This window comes from Madurella fahalii (assembly GCF_045866475.1).
Source record: "Madurella fahalii IFM 68171 DNA, scaffold_4, whole genome shotgun sequence".
Classification (NCBI taxonomy): Eukaryota; Fungi; Ascomycota; class Sordariomycetes; order Sordariales; genus Madurella; species Madurella fahalii.
Genome location: NW_027263974.1, coordinates 5084545 through 5105506, shown reverse-complemented (window position 1 = coordinate 5105506; position 20962 = coordinate 5084545). Strand labels below are relative to the sequence as shown.

General features: G+C 54.6%; 6 protein-coding genes across 6 annotated transcripts; 4 read left to right on the top strand and 2 right to left on the bottom strand.

Moving 5' to 3' along the window:
- Positions 1 to 792: 792 nt before the first annotated feature.
- VPS13 (Vacuolar protein sorting-associated protein 13) lies at positions 793 to 10492 on the top strand (the record flags this gene model as incomplete). The annotated part of the gene is made up of 2 exons (XM_071063865.1): positions 793 to 7280; positions 7339 to 10492. The coding sequence occupies 2 exons, from the start codon at positions 793 to 795 to the stop codon at positions 10490 to 10492; spliced, it is 9642 nt and encodes a 3213-aa protein (XP_070919966.1).
- Positions 10493 to 11288: 796 nt separating this feature from the next.
- Positions 11289 to 12134, top strand: MFIFM68171_08444 (uncharacterized protein; the record flags this gene model as incomplete). Its single annotated transcript, XM_071063864.1, has 1 exon — positions 11289 to 12134. One exon carries the CDS (start codon positions 11289 to 11291, stop codon positions 12132 to 12134), a length of 846 nt encoding a protein of 281 aa, XP_070919965.1.
- Positions 12135 to 12673: 539 nt separating this feature from the next.
- Positions 12674 to 12946, bottom strand: MFIFM68171_08443 (uncharacterized protein; the record flags this gene model as incomplete). Its single annotated transcript, XM_071063863.1, has 1 exon — positions 12674 to 12946. The coding sequence occupies one exon, from the start codon at positions 12944 to 12946 to the stop codon at positions 12674 to 12676; it is 273 nt and encodes a 90-aa protein (XP_070919964.1).
- A 2482-nt stretch (positions 12947 to 15428) lies between these two features.
- Positions 15429 to 15800, top strand: MFIFM68171_08442 (uncharacterized protein; the record flags this gene model as incomplete). Its single annotated transcript, XM_071063862.1, has 1 exon — positions 15429 to 15800. The coding sequence occupies one exon, from the start codon at positions 15429 to 15431 to the stop codon at positions 15798 to 15800; it is 372 nt and encodes a 123-aa protein (XP_070919963.1).
- Positions 15801 to 16893: 1093 nt separating this feature from the next.
- MFIFM68171_08441 (uncharacterized protein) lies at positions 16894 to 17286 on the top strand (the record flags this gene model as incomplete). Its single annotated transcript, XM_071063861.1, has 1 exon — positions 16894 to 17286. One exon carries the CDS (start codon positions 16894 to 16896, stop codon positions 17284 to 17286), a length of 393 nt encoding a protein of 130 aa, XP_070919962.1.
- A 957-nt stretch (positions 17287 to 18243) lies between these two features.
- MFIFM68171_08440 (uncharacterized protein) lies at positions 18244 to 19495 on the bottom strand (the record flags this gene model as incomplete). The annotated part of the gene is made up of 5 exons (XM_071063860.1): positions 18244 to 18444; positions 18510 to 18818; positions 18875 to 19210; positions 19264 to 19387; positions 19461 to 19495. The coding sequence occupies 5 exons, from the start codon at positions 19493 to 19495 to the stop codon at positions 18244 to 18246; spliced, it is 1005 nt and encodes a 334-aa protein (XP_070919961.1).
- Positions 19496 to 20962: the final 1467 nt, after the last annotated feature.

Here is a 20962-nt window from a genome sequence, read left to right as displayed (position 1 = left end):
AATAGAAGCAGCCATGACGTAATGTCTCGAGGGCCAAGCCACCAGACCGTGTTTTGTGAGCTGGAGGGGCTGTTGAAGAACCACTCCCTTCCGTGGCATTAGTGTAACCGATACAGCCCCACAATTCCCTCCGCCACAGCACACATAACGAAGATGCGAATTGTATGTACTGCACTGCAAATGGGAAACGGCAGGACAGTGCTCTGGTCCATAATACCCTTTCGTACGTTCTCAGTAGATGAATTGCTGCGATACTGCATCCATTGGGCGTCAGTTTGGGCTTTTGCATGGCGACAGAATCAGCTCACCCCACCCGCGCCTCGAAAGCTCCTCTGCCATAACCAGGGAGCATGGGACATCGGTGGCCCGAGCTTCGGGCATTTCCAGTGGGCACCAATGCTAGCGTCATCGGGGCTGCGAGGAGTCTTGGAAACGAGACATAACTCCTCCTCTTTTCCTCCTATTCACGAATCAGGCTGCGTTATCCTCGTGCCCAAGTGGCCTTTCCAGCACGATTGTTTACTTTCGTCTGCTTGTTGCCTCTTCTGGCAGTTGTTACGTTTTAACATTGCTCTTTCTTGGTTTCTTTACCGTGCCGCCAGTGTCGACGCCACGTTCGAAGCCAACCATCCCACGCCGAGATCCCCGCCGACGCGCCCGTGCGAGCCCCATCCGACGACGCCGTAAATTGCTTTCCCGATTCGAATACCGCAAATGAAGCCCAAGAGAGACCCGCGATAAGACATCTGATCCCCCCTGTCCCTGCCCGGGTTACGGCACCCCACAATTACAATGCTGGAAGGCTTGGTTGCGGGGCTGTTGAACCGCTTCTTGGGCATGTATGTCAAGAACTTTGACCCGACCCAGCTCAAAGTCGGCATCTGGTCCGGAGATGTCAAGCTTCGCGACCTCGAACTCCGGCGGGAGGCTCTCGACCAGCTCAAGCTCCCCATCAACGTCATTGAAGGCCACCTCGGCGAGCTCACCCTGGTGATCCCGTGGTCCAACCTGCGCGGCGCCCCCGTTAAGGTCTTCATAGAGGATGTCTTCCTTCTGGCATCGCCGAAAGAAGAAGCGGAGTACAATGAAGAGGAGGAAGCCCGCCGTAAACAGAGGATCAAGATGGAGAAGCTGGACTCGGCCGAGCTGTTAAAGGAGAGGTCACAGGAGGGCCTGAGCCAGGAGGAACAGAAGCGCACTCAGAGCTTCACCGAGAGCCTCGTCACCAAGATTGTCGACAACCTGCAGGTCACGGTCAAGAATATCCACGTTCGGTACGAGGATGCCATCTCTGCCCCCGGTCACCCTTTTGCGCTCGGCGTCACACTCGAGGAGTTCAGTGCCGTGAGCACCGATGGAGAATGGGCACCCGCATTTATCCAAGACTCGACTAAAACCACACACAAGCTGGCGACGCTGGAGTCCTTGGCAGTGTATTGGAATACAGACACAAAACTCATGGGCCCCGGCCGAGAGGCCAAAACACCAGAGGCAGAATTGACGCCGCATCATGAGATGCTGGAGAAGTTCAAGTCCATGATTGTGCGGGGTGATCCCGATCTGTCTGCAGACCATCAGTTCATTTTGAAGCCTGTTTCGGGTCAAGCAAAGATCGAACTCGACAAGACCGGGAGTCCCCAAGTCCCCAAGTTCAAGGCTAACCTGCTCTTTGATGAGATTGGCCTGGTCTTGGACGACCAACAGTATCGAGACGCTCTCATGATGGTGGATCTATTCCATTATTTCATTCGGCATCAAGAATACAAAAAATACCAGCCCAAGGGTGTGACGCCGAAGGAGGATCCGCGTGCATGGCTAAAGTTTGCCGGCAATGCCGTGCTAGGGAAGATCCATGAACGGAATCGGCGATGGTCGTGGGATTACTTCCGAGAGCGCAGAGATGATAGGCGACGCTACATCGAACTGTTCAAGAAGAGGAAGCAAAACCAGCAGTTGACTGCCGATGAGAATGACGACCTGAACAAGCTGGAGTGGAAACTCGACTACGAGGATCTTCGGTTCTGGCGCTCTCTGGCGCGCAACCAACTCAAGAGGGAAAATGCCGAAGCCCTCAAAAACCGGCCGCTTCCCCCGCAACAGCAGCAGCAGCAACAGCAAGGCTGGTTGTCCTGGGTGTGGGGCTCGAAACAACCGCAGCAAGAGAAGCAAGACGAGACTGAGAATACTCAGATTACAGAAGAACAACGCAAAGAACTCTACGAGGTAATTGACTGGGATGAGAAGACGGCGCTGGCAGCAGAGGTCGACGTGCCCAAGGACACCATCAAAATGCAAATTGAGACGTCCTTGAGTACCGGCAGCTTTACGCTCAAGCAGGACCCGCATGGTAACTCCAGGGACCTAATCAGTCTCCACTTTGACGTCTTCAAAGCCAAAGGCCTCAAGCGTCCCGACTCCTTCCTCGCCGACCTCAGCCTGGGGGGGTTGCGTGTCAACGATGGCACGACCCCAAAGACTCTGTACACGGAGATTGTCCGAGTGAAGGATGCCCTGGCAACCAAGCGGCATCAGAAGCGGTTGTCCATTGTCGAACTCGAGAAGGCCAATGATGAGGCCTTCTTTCAGTTCCAACTGGAGCAGAACCCTCTGGATGGCCAGGGTGACATTGCCGTGACGGCGAAGTTGAAGCCTCTCGAGATCGTCTGGAACCCGAATGTGGTTCTTGGCGTTGCCGACTTCTTTAGGCCTCCTGAGCGCCACATGGAGTCTATCAACGCGCTCATGGAAACGGCAGGCGCAACAGTCGAGGGCCTCCGAGAGCAGACCAGGGCCGGCCTTGAGTTCGCTCTCGAGGAGCACAAGACGGTCAATGCCAAGTTGGACTTGCAAGCGCCTCTCATCATCATCCCGGAGTCTATCATCAACAAGACCTCCGCATGTTTGATCATCGATGCAGGCCATATTAGCGTTACCAGTGAGCTAGTGGACAAGGCCACGACCAAAGAAGTCCAATCTAAGCAGAAAGAACATTCCACCGAAGAGGACTTCCGGCGGTTGGAGTCTTTGATGTATGACCGCTTCCTCGTCAAGTTGACATCGACCCAGGTCCTGATTGGCCCGTCGGTGGAGGAAACCAAGCGGCAGCTGATCGGGAAGGATGATCAGCTCATGCTACACATTGTCGACAAGATCAATGTTAACTTTATCGTCGAGACGTCGATCCTCCCTAAGGCTCCAAACTTGACCAAACTCAAGGTCTCCGGGCACCTTCCTGTTCTCCATGCCAGCGCATCAGACGCCAAATACAAAACCCTTATGCGAATAATCGATGTCGCCATCCCCAAGCTTGGGCGTAACGGGTCGCAGTCCGGACAAGAGAGCCCCTCAACCAAGCGGCCTCGTCTCGCGAGCACTGCATCCTCTCGGTCACGTGGCTGGGGTGACAGAAAGGCCTCGTCCCAGGTCCTCCAATTCACGACACAGCAGCAGGCTATCATCCTCAACGACGACGACATCGACGATGACGACGACAAATTCGAAGATGCCAAAGACGGCTCTGCCAATGAGCAGCTGAAGATACAGCAACGAATTTTTGAGTTCAAGTTCACCATCGACGAGCTCAGGGGTTCGTTGTACCGGAGTGACCCCGACAGGAAAAGACCCGACCAGCTGCTGGTTGACCTCGTAGCTGAGAATTTCGCCGTCGACTTCTACCTTCGGCCGTACGACATGGCCGCTGAAGTCTCGCTCGGCTCAGTCACGGTCGACGATTTCGTGGATAACCCGCCTGCCGAGTTCAAGTCTATCGTGTCGTCAGGCGATGTCGACGATCAAAAGCAGTCGAGGGACCTCGTTCGCGTAAAGTTCTTCAGGGTCAAAAAGGAGTCGCCCGAGTTCATGACCGTTTATGAAGGCATCGAAACTAATGTTAACATTGCGGTTTCCACCATCAACTTGGTCGTGACGCGCAAGACGCTGCTTACGCTGCTGGATTTCATTCTTGTGACTTTCACCAACAACCAGAACACTGCTGGCGGGTCTCAAATGGCTATCACAGATGATGAGTCGGAGGCGGACATTGAGGTCCAACCTCCGCCCCCGGTTGAACAGTCCGAAGGCGGCGCAATCAGGGTCAAGGTGGACCTTAAGAGTATCCGCTTGATCCTGAACAATGACGGCATTCGGCTGGCCACTCTGTCCTTCAACCATGCCGACGTTGGAGTTTTCCTGCTCGGTAGGGCAATGCGTGTTTCGACCAAGATCGGAGACCTGAACCTGGTAGACGACGTCAACCTTGGCGTGTCAGAAGACTCCAGCCTGCGTCAACTCGTCACAATTCAAGGCGATGAACTTGCTGACTTCCGGTACGAGACCTTCGATCCAAACAAATTCGAACAGTACCCGGGTTACGACTCGTCCGTGTACTTGAGGGCCGGCTCCGTCAAGGTGAACTTTGTCGAAGAACCGTTCCGAAAGATCGTTGACTTCCTCGTCAAGTTTGGAAAGATGCAAGCTATCTACAACGCTGCGCGCCAGGCCGCTGCCAACCAAGCCAGCCAGCTGCAGCAGAGTCAGAACCGCATCAAGTTTGATGTCATGGTCAAGACACCCATCGTTATCTTCCCTCGCGTTGTTATTCCAGGGAGGCCGAAACGGGACCTGATCACTGCGTACCTCGGAGAGATCTACGCGCAGAACAAGTTTGCTCCGCTGGATGATTCTGAGCAATCTGAGATTGCGATGAAGCTCTCCGCCGGCATCCGCAACATCAGACTGACGTCCAATTTCCACTACAGCGATGGCCGCTCTGAGGAGCTAGAACTCATTGATCATGTTGACCTCGGCTTCAAAATTACCTATGCCGAGCATAAGGAAGGTGTGAAGCGGCCAGACCTGGAGATTGAGGGAACGATGACCGATTTCAACCTCCGCATCACCCCGTACCAGCTCAATTCTCTCCTCGAGATCTCCAGGTCCGTGCCCGCCGTCTTCGCAGGGGACGTGGGACAGCACACCGCAGAAGCAGAGCGCGATGTTGACAAAGCTACTCTGGAGCGTGCTAGAACCATGCCCGGATTTGGCAGCGGGGACAAAGACGAGCAGCTGATCGATATGAGCCCTGAGCTTGGGACACGTGGAGAGGCTTGGACCAAGTTGGACTTGATCTTCACCGTGAACACTATTGGGTTGGAGTTGATCAACGCCTCTGAAGATGCCCCTGTGGGCGACGTTGAGTCCGCCAGCCTCTCGAGGTTTAGTCTCGACTCTAGCCGCTTGAAGACGCGGATGGACTCAAATGGCAGCCTCGAAGCCGAATTCGTTATACAGGCTTTCACCATCTACGATACGCGCCATCGCGAGACCAACAAATTCCGTCGCATCCTGACGAGTGGCAACACGAATGTACAGCAGCTGATGGCCAGCGTTACCATGTCTGGAGGCAAAGACAGGAATATCATAGCGATGGTGGCCATCGATAGTCCCCGCGTGATATTTGCGCTCGACTACCTGTTCGCAATTCAGAAGTTCATCACTGTCGGAACGCAAATCAACGAGCCTCCCACACCGGACAAAACTCCCTCGGAAAGTCCCGAGGAGTTGAGCGATGCAGATTCTACGCAGGCCACGTTCTCGAGCAGGCGCTCAGAAAGCAGCAGCCGTGCGGTCCAGCCTGCTGCCCAGAAACAGGGACTCCAGAAAAACGAACCTACCATGAGCATCGCCTACCGCGTCAATGTTGTGGATGCTCAAGTCATTCTGATTGCGAACCCATTGAGCGCGAGCTCGGAAGCCATCGTTCTCGGGACCAAGCAAGTCCTCTTATCTCAGCAGCACGCGTTCACGTTCCAAGTCTCGCAGTGCGGCATGTTCCTGTGCCGCATGGATCGTTTTGACGATTCACGCCTGAGAATCATTGACGACTTTTCCGTCCAGACGTCCATGGACAGCTCGCAGCCAGATGCGGCAAAGATTCACATCGACGTTGAGCCCCTGATCCTTCGGCTGTCGCTGCGAGACATCCTCCTCGTAATGCAGACAGTGGCCAAAGCCTCAGAGCTCTCGGGGAATAACCATCCCGTCAACTCAGTGGCCAAGGCATCGGACCAGAAGGCCAGGCAACTGAAAGGGTCGAGCTTGAAGCAGAGAACAGCGAGCGGTAAGGGGGCGTCAACCCTGGCGGCTAGGACGGGACGGACCAGCAAGAGTGGTATCAGCAACCGCTCGCGCAAGAGCGGAGTGTCAGCCCCTCACGACATAACTAAGCCGCCTCATCGGTACGAGGAACTCACGGCTACGATCGATGGCGTCCGTGTCGTGCTTCTTGGAGACACCCACGAACTTCCGATCCTCGATATGAGTGTGAAGAACTTCACCGCCGCCGCAGAAAATTGGTCAACAAACCTCAAGGCGGAAGCGGCTATCGATATGTACACAAACATCTACAACTTTGCAAAATCTGCTTGGGAGCCCCTCATTGAACCTTGGCAGGTTGGCCTTGGGGTCGCCCGTGATCAGAAGACGGGCGTTTTGTCGGTTGACGTATCATCCAAGCGCAATTTTGATGTCACCATCACGACTGCCACAATTGCTCTCTTCTCCAAGTCGTTTGCCTTCTTTGCTCAGGACCAAGATGTCCTTAGCAAACCACGTGGCGTTGAGGCACCGTACCGTATCCGGAATTACACTGGCTTCGACGTTGTGGTTAGTGCCAAGAGACAGAGCAGCGACGGCACAACGTCTTTGCGCCTCGTGGATGGCCAAGAAGTACCGTGGAGCTTTGAGGACTGGGAAAAGATGCGCGAGAGCCTGCTGACCGAAGGCAGCACCACAAACAGTGTGGTTGTCCAGCTCGAGGGTAGCGGCTTCGACGCAGTGAAGAACATACGACTCATGCGCGAGGGCGAGTTCCTCTACGCTTTGAAGCCCAAGGCAGATCAGGTTCTGCATAAGCTACTTGTCGACATCAAGCTCGGGCCTGACAATATAAAATATGTCACGCTACGCAGCCCGCTCCTCGTGGAGAACGAGACAGATCTTCCAGTTGAGATCGGAGTGTATGATGCACGAGAAGGACACCTGCTCAAAATCGAGAAGATTGCACCCGGCGAGAGCAGGCCAGCGCCAGTCGGGGCTGCTTACCTGAAAAGCTTACTGGTCCGCCCTGATCCCGGGTTTGGCTACGGGTGGAGCAGTGACACACTGTGGTGGCGTGATCTGTTGCGGCGTCCGACGAAAACGTTGGTCTGCAACGGGGAGCATGCCGAGCCGTTCTACTTTCAGATGTCCGCGCGTTATGACAATGCCAACCCCACCACGAAGTGAGTGCCGTTTTCAGCGATTCGTGATAGATTCTTGTGCGTTGCTAATGATGGGTAGAAACTATCCATACATGCGTCTGAAACTCTCTGCTCCCGTCACCCTGGAGAACCTCCTACCGTATGACTTCAAGTACCGGATCTATGATAAGAACACGAAGAAGGACTGGTCGAACTTCCTTCGCAAGGGCGGTGTGAGCCCGGTCCATGTTGTCGAGCTTTCTCATCTCCTTCTGCTGAGCATTGACATGCAAGACACTGCGTTCAAGCCGAGCGAATTTGCCATTATCAACGCGGGCTCTGCCGACGACTTCAAAAAGGAAACGCATCTTGTCTGTCGGGATGACGCCGGAATGGCGTTGAACTTGAGGTTGCACTACTTCCGCGTCCCCGACGGTGGCGGGGCGTTCAAAGTTACTGTCTACAGCCCGTACGTTGTCTTAAACAAGACGGGGCTGGATCTCAGTATCCGTTCAAAGGGCTTCACACAACAAGCCAAAGCGGCGCCGGCATCGAACCAGACGCTTATAGACATCTCAGATGGGAACGACCACCCCAAGGCACAGCCATTGATGTTTTCATTCAATAGCGACGATCACAGGAACCGAGCACTCTTGAAGGTCGGTGACTCGGAGTGGAGCAAGCCGCAAAGTTTCGACGCCATCGGCAGCACCACCGAGGTTGTTGTTAATTCACCAGGACGGAACGCAGAAGTCCATCTCGGGGTCACTGTCGATTCAGGCCAGGGCAAGTACAAGATGGTCAAGACGGTAACCCTTGCCCCGAGATACGTCATACAAAACAAGCTCGGCGAAGACATCAACATCCGCGAACCCAGTTCCTCCAGTTTGATGCCTATCAAGAGTGGCTCGCTTCGGCCGTTACATTACCTCCAGAGAGGTGCTATCAAACAGCTATGCCTCTGTTACCCGGGAGTCGACAACCAATGGACCGCGCCGTTCAACATCTCAGATCTCGGTACCACGCATCTCAAGATTGCAAGGGCCGGTCAACGCCAACGGCTGATTCGTGTCGAGATCCTCATGGAGGATGCCACCATCTTCCTGAACCTCAGCATGGAGCAGAAGAATTGGCCGTTCTCCATGCGCAACGAGAGCGATACCGAGTTTACATTCTATCAAGTCAACCCCAACATTGACGAAGATGGTATCGAGGACCGGTCTGGATGGAGGCCTGTCCGTTACCGTTTACCACCGCGCAGCATCATGCCGTATGCTTGGGATTTCCCGGCGGCCAAGCACAAGGAAGTGTGCATTAACGCTTACAACAAGGAGCGGCATGTGAAACTGGCCGAGATTGGCAATTTGATGCCCATGAAGTTCATCGGCACCAATGGCCAGACAAAGATCATCGACATCAATGTTACGGCGGACGGACCTACGCAGACGCTAATTCTATCCAACTTCAAGCAGTCCAAGAGTCTGTACCGGCAACGGTCAAATGCAGGTTCGAGCAGCCGGGAAGGATTCGAGGCAAAGGAACTTGACACTGGAACCACGTTCAGGGCGCAGCTGAGGCTGTCTGGCATCGGAGTATCGCTCATCAACTCGCAACTGAAGGAGCTTGCGTACATCACCTTCAGGGATGTTCAACTGCGGTATAGCGACTCGCCGCTCTACCAGACGGTCAGCTTGGCTGTAAAATGGATCCAGATCGACAACCAGCTCTATGGCGGCATCTTCCCTATGATCCTGTACCCTAGTGTGGTGCCCAAACGGGCCCAGGAGATTGAGGCACATCCGTCGTTGCATGCAATGGTTACGCGGGTCAAGGATGATTCGTATGGCGTCGAGTACATCAAGTACGCCACCGTCCTGCTCCAGGAGATGACAGTTGAGCTTGACGAGGACTTCATCTACGCCGTCTTGGATTTCTCTCGGGTGCCCGGTGCCTCTTGGTCGTCGAGCGACGAAGAGGACAAGCTCTGTGATGACAACATCGACATACCGCAACCGAAACAACAGCAGTCTGGCAGAGACATCTACTTTGAGGTGCTCAACATTCAGCCGATGCAGCTCGATCTCTCGTTTGTGCGGACGGAGAGAGTCAACGTCGAAGACAAGACGTCGTCTCGAAACCCTGTCATGTTCTTCTTCAACGTCATGACGATGGCGCTGGGCAACATCAACGATGCCCCGGTTCGGTTCAACGCCCTGATGCTCGAAAACGTGCGGGTCTCGATACCAGTGCTCATTCAGAACGTCTCCAACCACTACAGCCAAGAGGCGCTGTACCAGATCCACAAGATCTTGGGAAGCGCCGACTTCCTCGGCAACCCGGTTGGCCTGTTCAACAACATCAGCTCTGGCTTTGCCGACATCTTTTACGAGCCGTACCAGGGGCTCATCATGTCCGACAGGCCCGAGGACTTTGGCCTGGGGCTCGCGCGCGGTGCTGGGTCATTCTTCAAGAAGTCCGTTTACGGCTTCACCGACTCCCTCTCCAAAGTCACAGGCAGCTTTGCCAAAGGCCTCGCGGCCGCTACGATGGACAAGCAGTTCCAGGACCGCCGCAGGATCACGCGCGCCCGCAACCGGCCGAAGCACGCTCTCTTTGGTGTCACAGCGGGCGCCAACAGCCTCTTCACCTCTGTCGCGTCGGGTGTCGGCGGTCTCGCTCTCAAGCCGCTCGAGGGTGCCGAGCAAGAAGGCGCTATCGGCTTCTTCAAGGGCATTGGCAAGGGCGTGGTTGGGCTCGCGACCAAGCCCGCCATTGGCGTGCTCGACTTTGCGTCCAACGTCAGCGAGGGCGTGCGCAACACGACGACGGTGTTTGACGGGTCAGAGCTCGACCGCGTCCGTCTGCCGCGCCATGTTCCCGCCGACGGCATCGTGCGGCCTTACAACCAGCGCGAGGCGCTTGGGCAGTCGTGGCTGAAGCAGGTGGATAACGGGAAGTACTTTGACGAGCAGTACATTGCGCATCTCGAGCTGCCGACAGAGGACATGGTGGTCATGGTGACGTACGCCAGGATCCTTCTGATTCGGAGTCGGAGGTTGCAGACTGAGTGGGACGTACCGCTCAAGGATATCCAGACTATTGCCAAGGAGAGGACGGGGTTGAGTCTGACGCTGAGAGGAGGGACGAATGGCCCGTTTATACCTATTGGCCAGGAGAGTGGGAGGACGTTTATATACAAAATGGTGGCGGTGGCGGTGGACGAGTTCAATCGCCGGTTCAAGGGGCTAGAGTAGGAAGTTGAGAGCCTCTGCTGGGGTGGGGTTTGCTATTTTCATGAGGATACGAAGTGTTGAAGTAGATGATAATGCCTTTTGTTGCTTTGTTCCTGGTTTCTTGTTCCATTGGCCATGACGTGGATCTCTCCCGGATGAGTCGGTACCTAGCAGGTCTTGAGAGACGAGGCGTTTCTTAACACCCTAGGAGAAGCCTCCGGTCTCCGACGACCGATGACAACTCAGTCACCTTTCCAATTGACATCGTGGTTGACTATTTTAAGACCCGACGTTGGCGGCGCTTAACTACGACGGTGTTGACCCCTCGACAACTTCACAGCCAATTATCGAAGGCCAAAACGGGGTTTCACAACCACCCGAAACAAAAGCAAGTCCAGCCCCGCGTTCTTGTTGCAGGTTTAGATCTGGCCTATTATCGCGGCCCAGATTGGCGGATGCGGGTGTATATGCCGAAGAGGAGGCTGGATTAAACCGGCTTGATTGGGCTGTCTTCATTTCGCATGCACATCCGACAGCGAAAGTAGCAATGTAACAACCTTCTGCTCTGGTATCAGCGCCTGGTGAAGCAATTGCCCGGCGTGCTGCTTACCTCTCTGTGGTTGGAGAGTGCCACTACCCATATCCACCCATCCGGTTCATAAAGTTCTGGATACCACGCGGTACGCACACCGTGACAGATATGAATACTTGGAAGAACCGATTCTAACTATCTCCCAAAACTATCCCTCTCCCCCAGTCCCAAGTTTCGGTCGGGGCTTCTACGATCGCGATCAAAGGGCCCGATCCGCCACCCGAGATGCGCGCCCTCACCACCTCAGACGTAGCCTTCCTCCTCTGCACCGTCCTTCAGCGCCCCCCTCCGTCCTCGCTAACCCTCACAACCGACATCGGCCTCCGTCTAACCCTCCACCCAGACGGAACCATCTCGGTCTCTCTCAACGAACCCCCCTCCCCTTTCCACAGCCCGGGGAACTCCAAGCCCCGGTCCATGCACTTCACCCGCGCCGCCGCATCCGAGAGCACAAGCATCGACGCCATCCTGCTCAAACCGGTCCTCCACACCCCGCCGCTAACCCCAACCACGAGTCACGGGAAGGGCCGCGGCTGCCACCGATACCGCATCGCGCCGCCCCTCCGGCCGCATCGGTCGCACTCCCTTACGCTCGCTGCTTATATCAGCTATGCCCCCGACGCAGCTCCCATAGCCATGCCCACGTCCACGTCCGCGTCCGCGGCGGCGCTGCGCGGGCGGGACCTCGTCGCAAGGTACGATGCCGCGTGGTGCGGGGCGTTCGGCGAGTGGGCCGAGTGGTCGGAGCGGGCGCGCGCGAGGACGCGGGCCGGCCCGGCGCAGACGCAGGCGCAGGCGCAGGGCCCGGCCTTCGGCGACGACGAAGGCGCGCGTATGCTGTGGATGGTCGAGGGCCTGCTGCTGGCGTGTTGGCTGAGCCTGCAGGCCGATGTCGGCGCGGTGGAGTATGCGCCTGGGCTTCGGGTTGGTTCGTCTTCTTCGTCGTCTTCTTCTTATTCTGCTGGTCAGAAGGGTGCGGTGCGGGTGTATGTGCTTGAGAAGGATGCCGCGGGTATCGGGGCGGTGGTGAGGAGGTTCCTGCGAGATCTGGTTATGGGCATGAAGGGGTGACTGTTGAGTTACCGGGTTAGGGGTAGAGTGAATACCCGCTGGACGGGGTTCGCGGGTTGGGATGTTCCTGGGAGGCACCGGTCGAAGGTGGTAAAGCTCTTCTGTGTTTATGTGATTTTCTTGTTGGGACAGAGAGTACTTGCCCCGGAAATGACGGCAAAAAGTATAAGACAAATTGTACATTGTCGAAAATACGGTATCATAGATATGAACAGTTTGCCCCGGTATTATATGTGCTTCGACGAAATAGACTCCCCGTTCGCTTCTCTGAGATGCAATGCAACCTGTGCTGGCAGCCCCCCACCCTTTCTGCCCCCTTCTCCCCCCTAGCGGCAGCCTTGATCCGCTATATCAAACCCTCCGTGTCTCTTTTGCCCCCGTCCCCTTCTTGTCCGAACGCGGCCGTTTGACAAATGCGGGAAATCGGACCGACCGTGTGCCGTCGGCCGGGATTATCGTGCCGTTCCAGGCCCGCGTTGGCTCCGCTGATGACCGTGTGGCGTTGCCTCGGCCAAAGGCAGCAACTTCACGACGCGCCGCTACCGGGAAGTCATGGCGAAGTACAACAAGATCGCTGGCCAACCCGTGGATAGCAGGAAGGCCGAGAGTACCGAGAATATGTTTATGCTCCTTTCACCACCGCTCCCGGCCCACCGAGAGAGCAGGCCGACTGCACACCATATCATTCCAACGCCGTAGGCCGAACCCAGCCAGATGGCGCCGAGGATAACCTGGGCGAAACGGTCCTGTGGCGAGATTGTCGCCTTGGACGTGTCGGCGAATGGCTCCTCGAGCGAGAGGTTCTGACCCATTTTGGCAGCTGGGGTAGTAGATAGCGAGGTGGGGGGTTTGTGGCTTTAGGATGGAGAGGCGCGTAGAGATTCGGCCAGCGAGACGAAACAAATTGACTAGAAATAAAACGGGTGAGGCAAAAATGAATGTGGCCGTCGGTATCGAAGTGAAAGGGACTACAGTCAGCGACTGTCGACCAGCGATCTCTCTTGCCCGGCAATGAGCGAGTCCCGTGACGTTAGGAAAACAAAGAGAGGACGAACGAAACGCAGAGGAGAGAGAGAGAGAGCAGAAAGGCCCGCATAAGCGGTGGAGAGGTGGGGGGCCACGGCCTCTTGAACAGCGTCGTCCCCTTTCACGGACTATGGGAATTCCGAATCAAGGATTGCAAAATGCCATGATCCAAAGGAGGCATGCGACGATCTAACAGGGGCGGCTGCCGCTGCGATTGGTTCGCGCAAAAGCTTGGCTCAGACGGGCGCTTTCGCGTGCATCAGAACCCCAGACATGAGACGGTTACTGATCCCAACCGTCCCACATCCCTGTCTGGGGCGCCGCCGAATGGTAGACTGGCCTGTGCGGGGGAGCGCTCGTAGCGCTGTCGACGAACTGGAAACACGCCACAGTTGCAACCGAAGACAACTTCATGCAACCATCCGACGCCCTCGCTTTCTCCGTACTACATAAGGTAGTGAGCTTCGGGGGAATGTAAACGGAAACCAGGGTGCCGAAAGTATCTGGCACCTATTATCTCATGTTGAATCACACGACAGCTGGCGCCATTTCTTTGGGGCTGCCAAGAATTTTGGGAGACAGAAACAAGGGCAGGCCTACTTCCAAGGCTGCCCAGCCACGCTGCGACAATCATCCGACAACGCCCGGAGTCACGGCCACACCGTGTTTTCGACCTCCTTGACCAGAGATCTGAAATTGTGATTAGGTGGCTAACCGCCCGCAATGCAAGCGACTTTCATCCCATTCAACTTGAAGACGTCAACCAAATAAAAAAAATGCACTCTGCATGCCCTGCCTATGTTGAATGCTGAGTGGCCAAGCCAGGAGGACATCGCCCTTGGATTCATCTCTTCTCACCTAACGCCCACTCGAATCTATCGCAAGCTATTCCGCCAATTGCCGTAGATCCCCTCGCTATATTATTCCTGACAGAAAATAGCCCTTCTGTCAAAGTAGGTAAACAGTAGGTCGAGCATACGACAAAGGTACATACGACAAAGGTACGTACACACGTACCGTACAAGCCGCTATCCGTGTCGGTCGACGGATGTCTCTTACACACATTCACACGGACTAGGACTTATTTTCCGGATTAGTGGATGTATTTGTAGCCATCAGCCTGGATTGAATCTACGTACCTCGCAGGTAGTGTGTGTTGGTTGGGAATGTTAAATGCATTGTGCGTAAGATTAATACTGGCTTGGATGGCCCTCAGTTCAGTCACCTCAACTCGAGTCTGAGGCAAAACCTGTCAACTAGAAGGCTATAAAATATGATCGTACCCTATCTTGTCCTTTCGTTAACTTTCTATACCAGTGGGACCGAGCTTCTGAACCAGTTATCATCTGGGACTTTGTCGCACCTCGAATCCTGTCAGTTGTATTCATATGGGTATATGAACCATGGGCTTCATCTCCTACAGGTAGTCTACGTGCTCGACCCCGATCCTACTGCATGCCAAGTCGCCCAACGGTATCGCATGTCAATGGAGATAAGGTAAGCAAAGTATTTTTTTGTTTGCCAGCTTTGACGGCTGATCGCCACCCTCGCCTCGAGCGTGGGTGTCAAGTCAACCTCGGAACACGAAGCCGGGCCGAAAATGACAATTACAAAACCTCAAGCGGCTTTCTCGAGTAGAGATTTTTGTCGATCGGCTGATCGTCTAGGCTCACATTTGGTTGACCTGGACGGGTGCACTTCTGATGCCTATGATGTGAGAGCTCGGTAAACATCCGACGGCCGATCATCAAACGGGAAGAGTGTCGGAGACGTTGCGGCGATTGATGCAACCCTAGCGCGTCTGTTTGACACGGGCGGCAGGATAAGTTGGCGTTGATGCGCGCACCACCGAGCACTGCTTCTCTGGAAGCGATCGGCAAACGATGAGATGAAGAAAGTTGGAAGCCCATGAATACCGGGGCGGCAGAGACTGCCGCTCTGTCTCAGTGAATTTTGTTTCCCGTCCGAACAGGACATAGAAGTCTGATCTACGCTCAGCCGAGATCCCAGCCGATGTTTGAGATGCAATCTGCAGAGCTGTCTGTCCGATATCTCAAGGCGGACCGAGGAAGACGGAAGACATTATAAATGCTGGCAAGCCCCCTCCGGCTATGTCGGCTACCTATCCTATCCTAGCTACTTTACCCAAGAGCAAGTCCATTCCTTCAGAGTTGATCTCTCGAACCGAGTTCTGTGAACCGTTACATTCCTTTACAGCCACACTTCGCCAACAGCCCGCAAGCCGGTCTTTACTACTCTATTGCCAACATGTATACCAAGACGCTCCTTGTCGCTCTCTTCGCGGCCTCGGCTGCCTCAGCTTCTGTCATCCGCCAGGCCGGCGGGAATGCCCCTGACTTTGGCCAATGCACACCAACCATGGACTTCCAGTTTGGCCGAAATGGCCGCGCGGCGGATGAGGGTACCTTCCTTCCCACCGACCCCCTGGTGGCCCAGGGCCAGTCGGAGGCCTTGAACCCCAACATAATCACCAACCGCATCTGTGATCAGCTCACGAACGTGTGCGAGGCGAACGACGCTGCCAAGGAACTGTGCGCCCAGGCCCAGGCCCAAGTTCAGGCTCTGGGCACCAAGGACGCCACTACGGCCGATGCATTCAATGCTGCCCTTGGCTTCTAGAGTTTTGGGGAGGCACAAACTGTCGGACGCAAGGCTTATTCCGGTTCTGACCTAAGCGTGCTCTATATCTGCGGTGGGGAACAGGATTGGAGCTCCATGTATATACACCAAAAAGGCGAGAGATCCGAGAAGCTGCGGCATTCGGTTCATGGTTACGAAGCCTCGTACTGGAAACGTCGGGTCTTTGTACAAGATTATGAAGAGAGCTTGTCAGCTTCATCATCTCCAGCCGTAACATTGCCGAGCTTGTTGAAACTCGGAAGACAATCAAGATCTTTGGGGCATTGTTGGTTCCTTTCGAATCGCGCTTCTGCATTCAGTCGTCTTTAGCATTGGCACATTATTGATTCTCAGCCTACTGACTTCAGCAACACTCCGTTTTAGTCAAGAGGTATGGCGGTGACTCGGCTTTGTGTCGTAATAACTCCCAACCTGCTACTACTGTACGGGCGGCTAAGGGTTTGTGACAGGGTCTGGCCTAATCACATTCTGGCTGCTTCAGACCCAAGGTATTTCTTACGACGCTCTGTCTTCTTGCGCTTGGATGAGCTGAGAGGGGCGCTGTCCAGGCCTCGGGTGCTGGAAAACGGGCGTGGAATTTAACCTGCAGCAGTTGACGTCAACAACACAGGCCAACCTTGGTTTCCCGCCTCGCGGTTTTTGGTGCCTGGGCCCGCAGTTTTATTCGCACAGCGGAAGCAGTCCGGAGAAGCGCTCCATTGGCCGTTTTGTGTCCCTGGCTGTTCGGGTCAGAGTCTGATGTCATCATGACCCCGGCTATCCGCACCCCCACTATTAGATCATCACAGCAAAACACTCGAGAGAGGTCATAGAACACCTTTTAAATACAGGGACTACGGTGACACCTTGTTAGATTTAGCACTCAGATTCACCGTTGGCTTCCTCAAGAGTGCCTTACCTAGCGATCCCCCGCTTGCATTATTGTCTACATAGACTAAACAACTCCCATCGCGGTTTCAGAGTTCTTACTGAACTTACACGACCCCACCTCAAAAAAACACCCAGCCACCAAAGCCACTCGACCCAAGTACAAAAAAAACCCCCCAAAAAAGACAAAAAGAAGAACAACAAAATGTCCAACATGTTCCGCTCACGCACCGGCCCGCTGCTCATCGCAGCCGGCCTCTTCGGCGGGCTGCTGTACACGACAGCGGGCGGCTCGCAGCAGCCGCGGCCAGCGACGACGGGGGGCCAGGGCGGCGGCGGCGGCGTGTCCGAGACGCTGCAGGGGATCGCGGGGCAGGGGGGCCGGTCGGCGCGGGACGAGCAGCGCGTCGAGAACGACCCCAAGGACACGCGGATGGCCACGGCGTCGCCGTCGGCCGACAGCAAGCGCAACCCGCAGAAGGTGCGCGGCGACCTCGGCGGCGACGACAACACCCCCGGCGGCGGCGGCCAGGGCAAGCACATCGGCGACAAGGGCGAGGGGTCTGGCGACTTGCCGTGGAAGAAGGTCGGGAAATGATTTGCGGGTTGTCCGTTTTGGAGTCTGCTCTTCCTTGCTACCTGCGTTAATTAGGTGCTGGAGGGCGGTGGGATGTGGGAGGGAAGGAGAGGGAGGGGGAGGAGTTTGGGTGTAGATAGTATGCTGTGGGGACGTGTAAATTGCTACTCGTGGAGTTAAATACATAGAGTATTGGGCTTTTATGTTTATGGCACAGATTCTTTTGGCGTAGAAGCTTTACGCAGCGTAATTAGAATGGGACGGTTTGTAGGCCACTATGGATTATATTGCGTCTACATACGGTATTACCAGCCGGCGGAAACGCTCACGACATCAGCCTAACAAGGGTGTGTTTGTGAAGGACTTTTGGGCTATGGCTATGTTTCGCGGCATGGGATTTGTTTTGATGCTGAGCCGCCTTACATGACCACCGGCTGGGCCAGTCTAGTCCCTTGCCGGTCAGAGGGCAAGATGTCAGACTGAACTCCCGGGGAAATATCAAGTAAGGTACAGTGCCTTAGTTGATGGGTATCAAAATGGAATAATTAATGCCTGATTAGAAACGCTGTTTCCATATGCCCCCCACCACTCACCTTCCTGGCTACTGCCGTGGAGTAAACAAAATATCGTCGACATAGTATGTCCGAGCATTTGAAATGCTATTAACTCAGTACAACCTTATGTTGAATGTGACATCGCCGTTCGACCCACTGTCAAAGTACCCCGTCGCTCGAACCCAAGAACTCGGCGAAAGGGCGCCTGACGGAATGCCAGCCACGGTTTTGAGAACGGTATTTCCGTCCTGCGTACCGATGTAGAAATTCACGGCGCATCCTGGGTTGGCTTGGCTGGCTCGAACAAACTGCGTTTGAAAATACCCGAGTTAGAAACTCCACGCCTGAAGTGAAAGCCAGGATGGAAACATACGGCACTTAAATCATATCTCGTGTTTGGAAGCAGAGTGATGACTTGGTTAAACTAGGCCTGAACCGGCTGGGCGCCTGCGAGGTAGGTAATAGACCCCGAATACAAGCCAGTATGGACCTGGTCAGGGTTCTGGAAGTTGTAGGTGAGGTAAATAGGACGCAACGTCTTGACTATCCAAGAGTTCAGGTCTCCTTCGAAATCTGAGTTTACGACGGGGTTCGTTGGTTCCGGAGGCAATACGGTGGTCAAAATCTGTGTGCCTTGGTGTTAGATACGGTGCGTATAGGCCCGTACGGACGCAGAGAAGCAAAGCTTACGGTGGAGGATGAGGGCCCGGCGATAGATGACGACGTAGAAGAACTGGCAGTAATCTCGGGGAGGACCGAGGAAGAGGAAGTCATCGCTGCCTCGGATATCGTGGAGTTGATAGTGCTGCTGGCCACGCTGGTCGCGGAGTCGGTAACCGGGCTGCTAGAGCTTGTCGATGACTCTTGGACCGTCTTTCGGTACATGTTCAAACGACTGCCGGCTCCAGAAGTCTGCGAGGTGTCTCCGGGGCAAGGGAAACTGCACTCGGCATTGCTGGTTGGCACACTGCCCTCGTTGACCGTGTTTCCACAGAAGCACTGCCCAAGTTAGCGATCCATCCAAAGTGATGGTTATTTCTCGTCGGCCTCCTCACCTCCCGCCCATACTCAACTCCACACCACGTGTATTGATTGCATGCGGTGGCGCATTTCTGGACCGTCATGCTATCATCGTAGAAGGAGGCGTCACTCAAGGCCCTGCCGTTGGAGGCCTCGGTGTAGTAGCCCTCGCTTGCGTATCCTACCGGGGCGGGTGTCGGAATGGTTGTCGACGACGAAGTGGCAGTGCTTGCCGGTGCGTCGCCGAATTGGTACAAATAGAGACGCCAGTCCCCTCCGCACATGTCGTTGGGGTTGCCGGAGCAAGGGAAACCGCAATCGCTCTCCGGCGCAGGGGTAGCGCCGGGCATAAAAGCGTTGCCGCAGAAGCACTGCGGTAATCTCCTTGTCAGTCACACTCTCGATAAAGTCTGGGTGTTCTCACCTCGGTGTAGTACTCCAGGCCAAACAAGGAGTATCCGGCTTCGGAGCAAATGCCGGCGCACGTCTCAACATCCATATCGTCGGACCTCTCCGCCTTTCCGGTCAAGGCACGGCCAGCCAGTGAGCTCGGCGTAGCATCCGCGGGAGAAGGGTGTCGTCGGGATTGGGGAGGGCGCCGGATCTGACTTTCGTACGTACAGATTAAGCCTGTTATAAAAGACGAATTCACTCATTCCGCCCCCGGAAATCCCTTGCCGCTTTTGGTGTCGGGCACAGGCGCTACACACCCTAGCACGGGCACTGCACACCCTTAGCACCGGCGCTAAGCACTGTCAGATAAAATGCAGATTTAGCATTCTACGACAAACAATCGTGGAGCTCCCCACCTTTTGGGTGTTTGGTGTAGTTGGTAGTTTGCGACAAGCACCACTGCACCGGCATGCCCCACTGTACCACAATACCAACAACTGCAACTGCAACCGAGGGAGCCCAAAATATATACTCAAAGAGGATGCAAACGACCCCCTGCAACTGAAGGACATGTCACAAACTACCAACTACACCAAAAGGTGGGGAGCTCCACGATTGTTAGTCGTAGAATGCTAAACCTGCATTTTATCTGACACACCCCCTCAGCTCTAAAGACATCCTGAGGGTTTAGGGCTGGAGACCTTTTGCCTCCTGGAGACCACCAACTCCGTTTACCCGCACCTCGTCTCGAGCTTATGTAAGGTCTTAGCGCTTTTCGCCGGGTGGCAGATCTGCTCTGCGCGGGATCGAACCCACGACCTTTTAATCAGCTAGCACCAAAGAGGCACTGAGACTCTTAATTGTCGGAAACACGGCACCTCTGAATCTTGGGAAATGACAGTTCAGGATTTTTTATGTGTCTTGTCTTGATTGTGTTGATTGTGTTGATTGTCCCTGTTGTGTTCTGTTGCTCTCCTCTGTCCGTCTATCTTTGCTGGAGAGTTTGCTCCTTTTATAGACGAGATACGCGTACAGGATGACGTTCGTACCGTGGCGCAGTTAGCTGCCAGTCTTCCTTAGCTCAATAGAGTACATGGGCTTGGCTCCCACACTAGATCCTGTGATCCTGATCCTTTGGCACATGATCCTTTTGACAGGACATTCCCGACTTTTCTACATCCTACTCATACACTATATTTATGCTCTTATAATTCCTATAAGTATAGCATCTTCTATTACCAAATACGCTTGGACTTTCCCAACTCCTTCCCAAATTCTTCTTTCTATACTTTACTATGGCCTCGACTTCATCTAGTCCTTCTTAGCTATCATTTGCTTTAAGATATTATATGTCAAAAGGATCATGTGCCAAAGGATCAGGATCACAGGATCTAGTGCAGGAGTCAAACCCATGTACTCTAGTCAGCTAAAGCAGGCTGGCAGCTGACTGTGCCATTGAACAGACGTTATCCTATACGGGTATCTCGTCTATAAAAGGAGCAAGCTCTCTAGCACAGATGGAGACAATGCACACAGAGACAATGAACACAATCAAGAAGACAACACACATAAAAAACCCTTAACTGTCATTTCCCAAGATTCAGAGGTGCCGTGTTTCCGACATTATAGACGCTTGTAAGACAATATACGGAAGGGCTTTAACTGATCCAGATAAAGTAATCGCCTTAGCCTTAGAGAATAGGCTCCTTGACCGGTCTACAATTGACCCT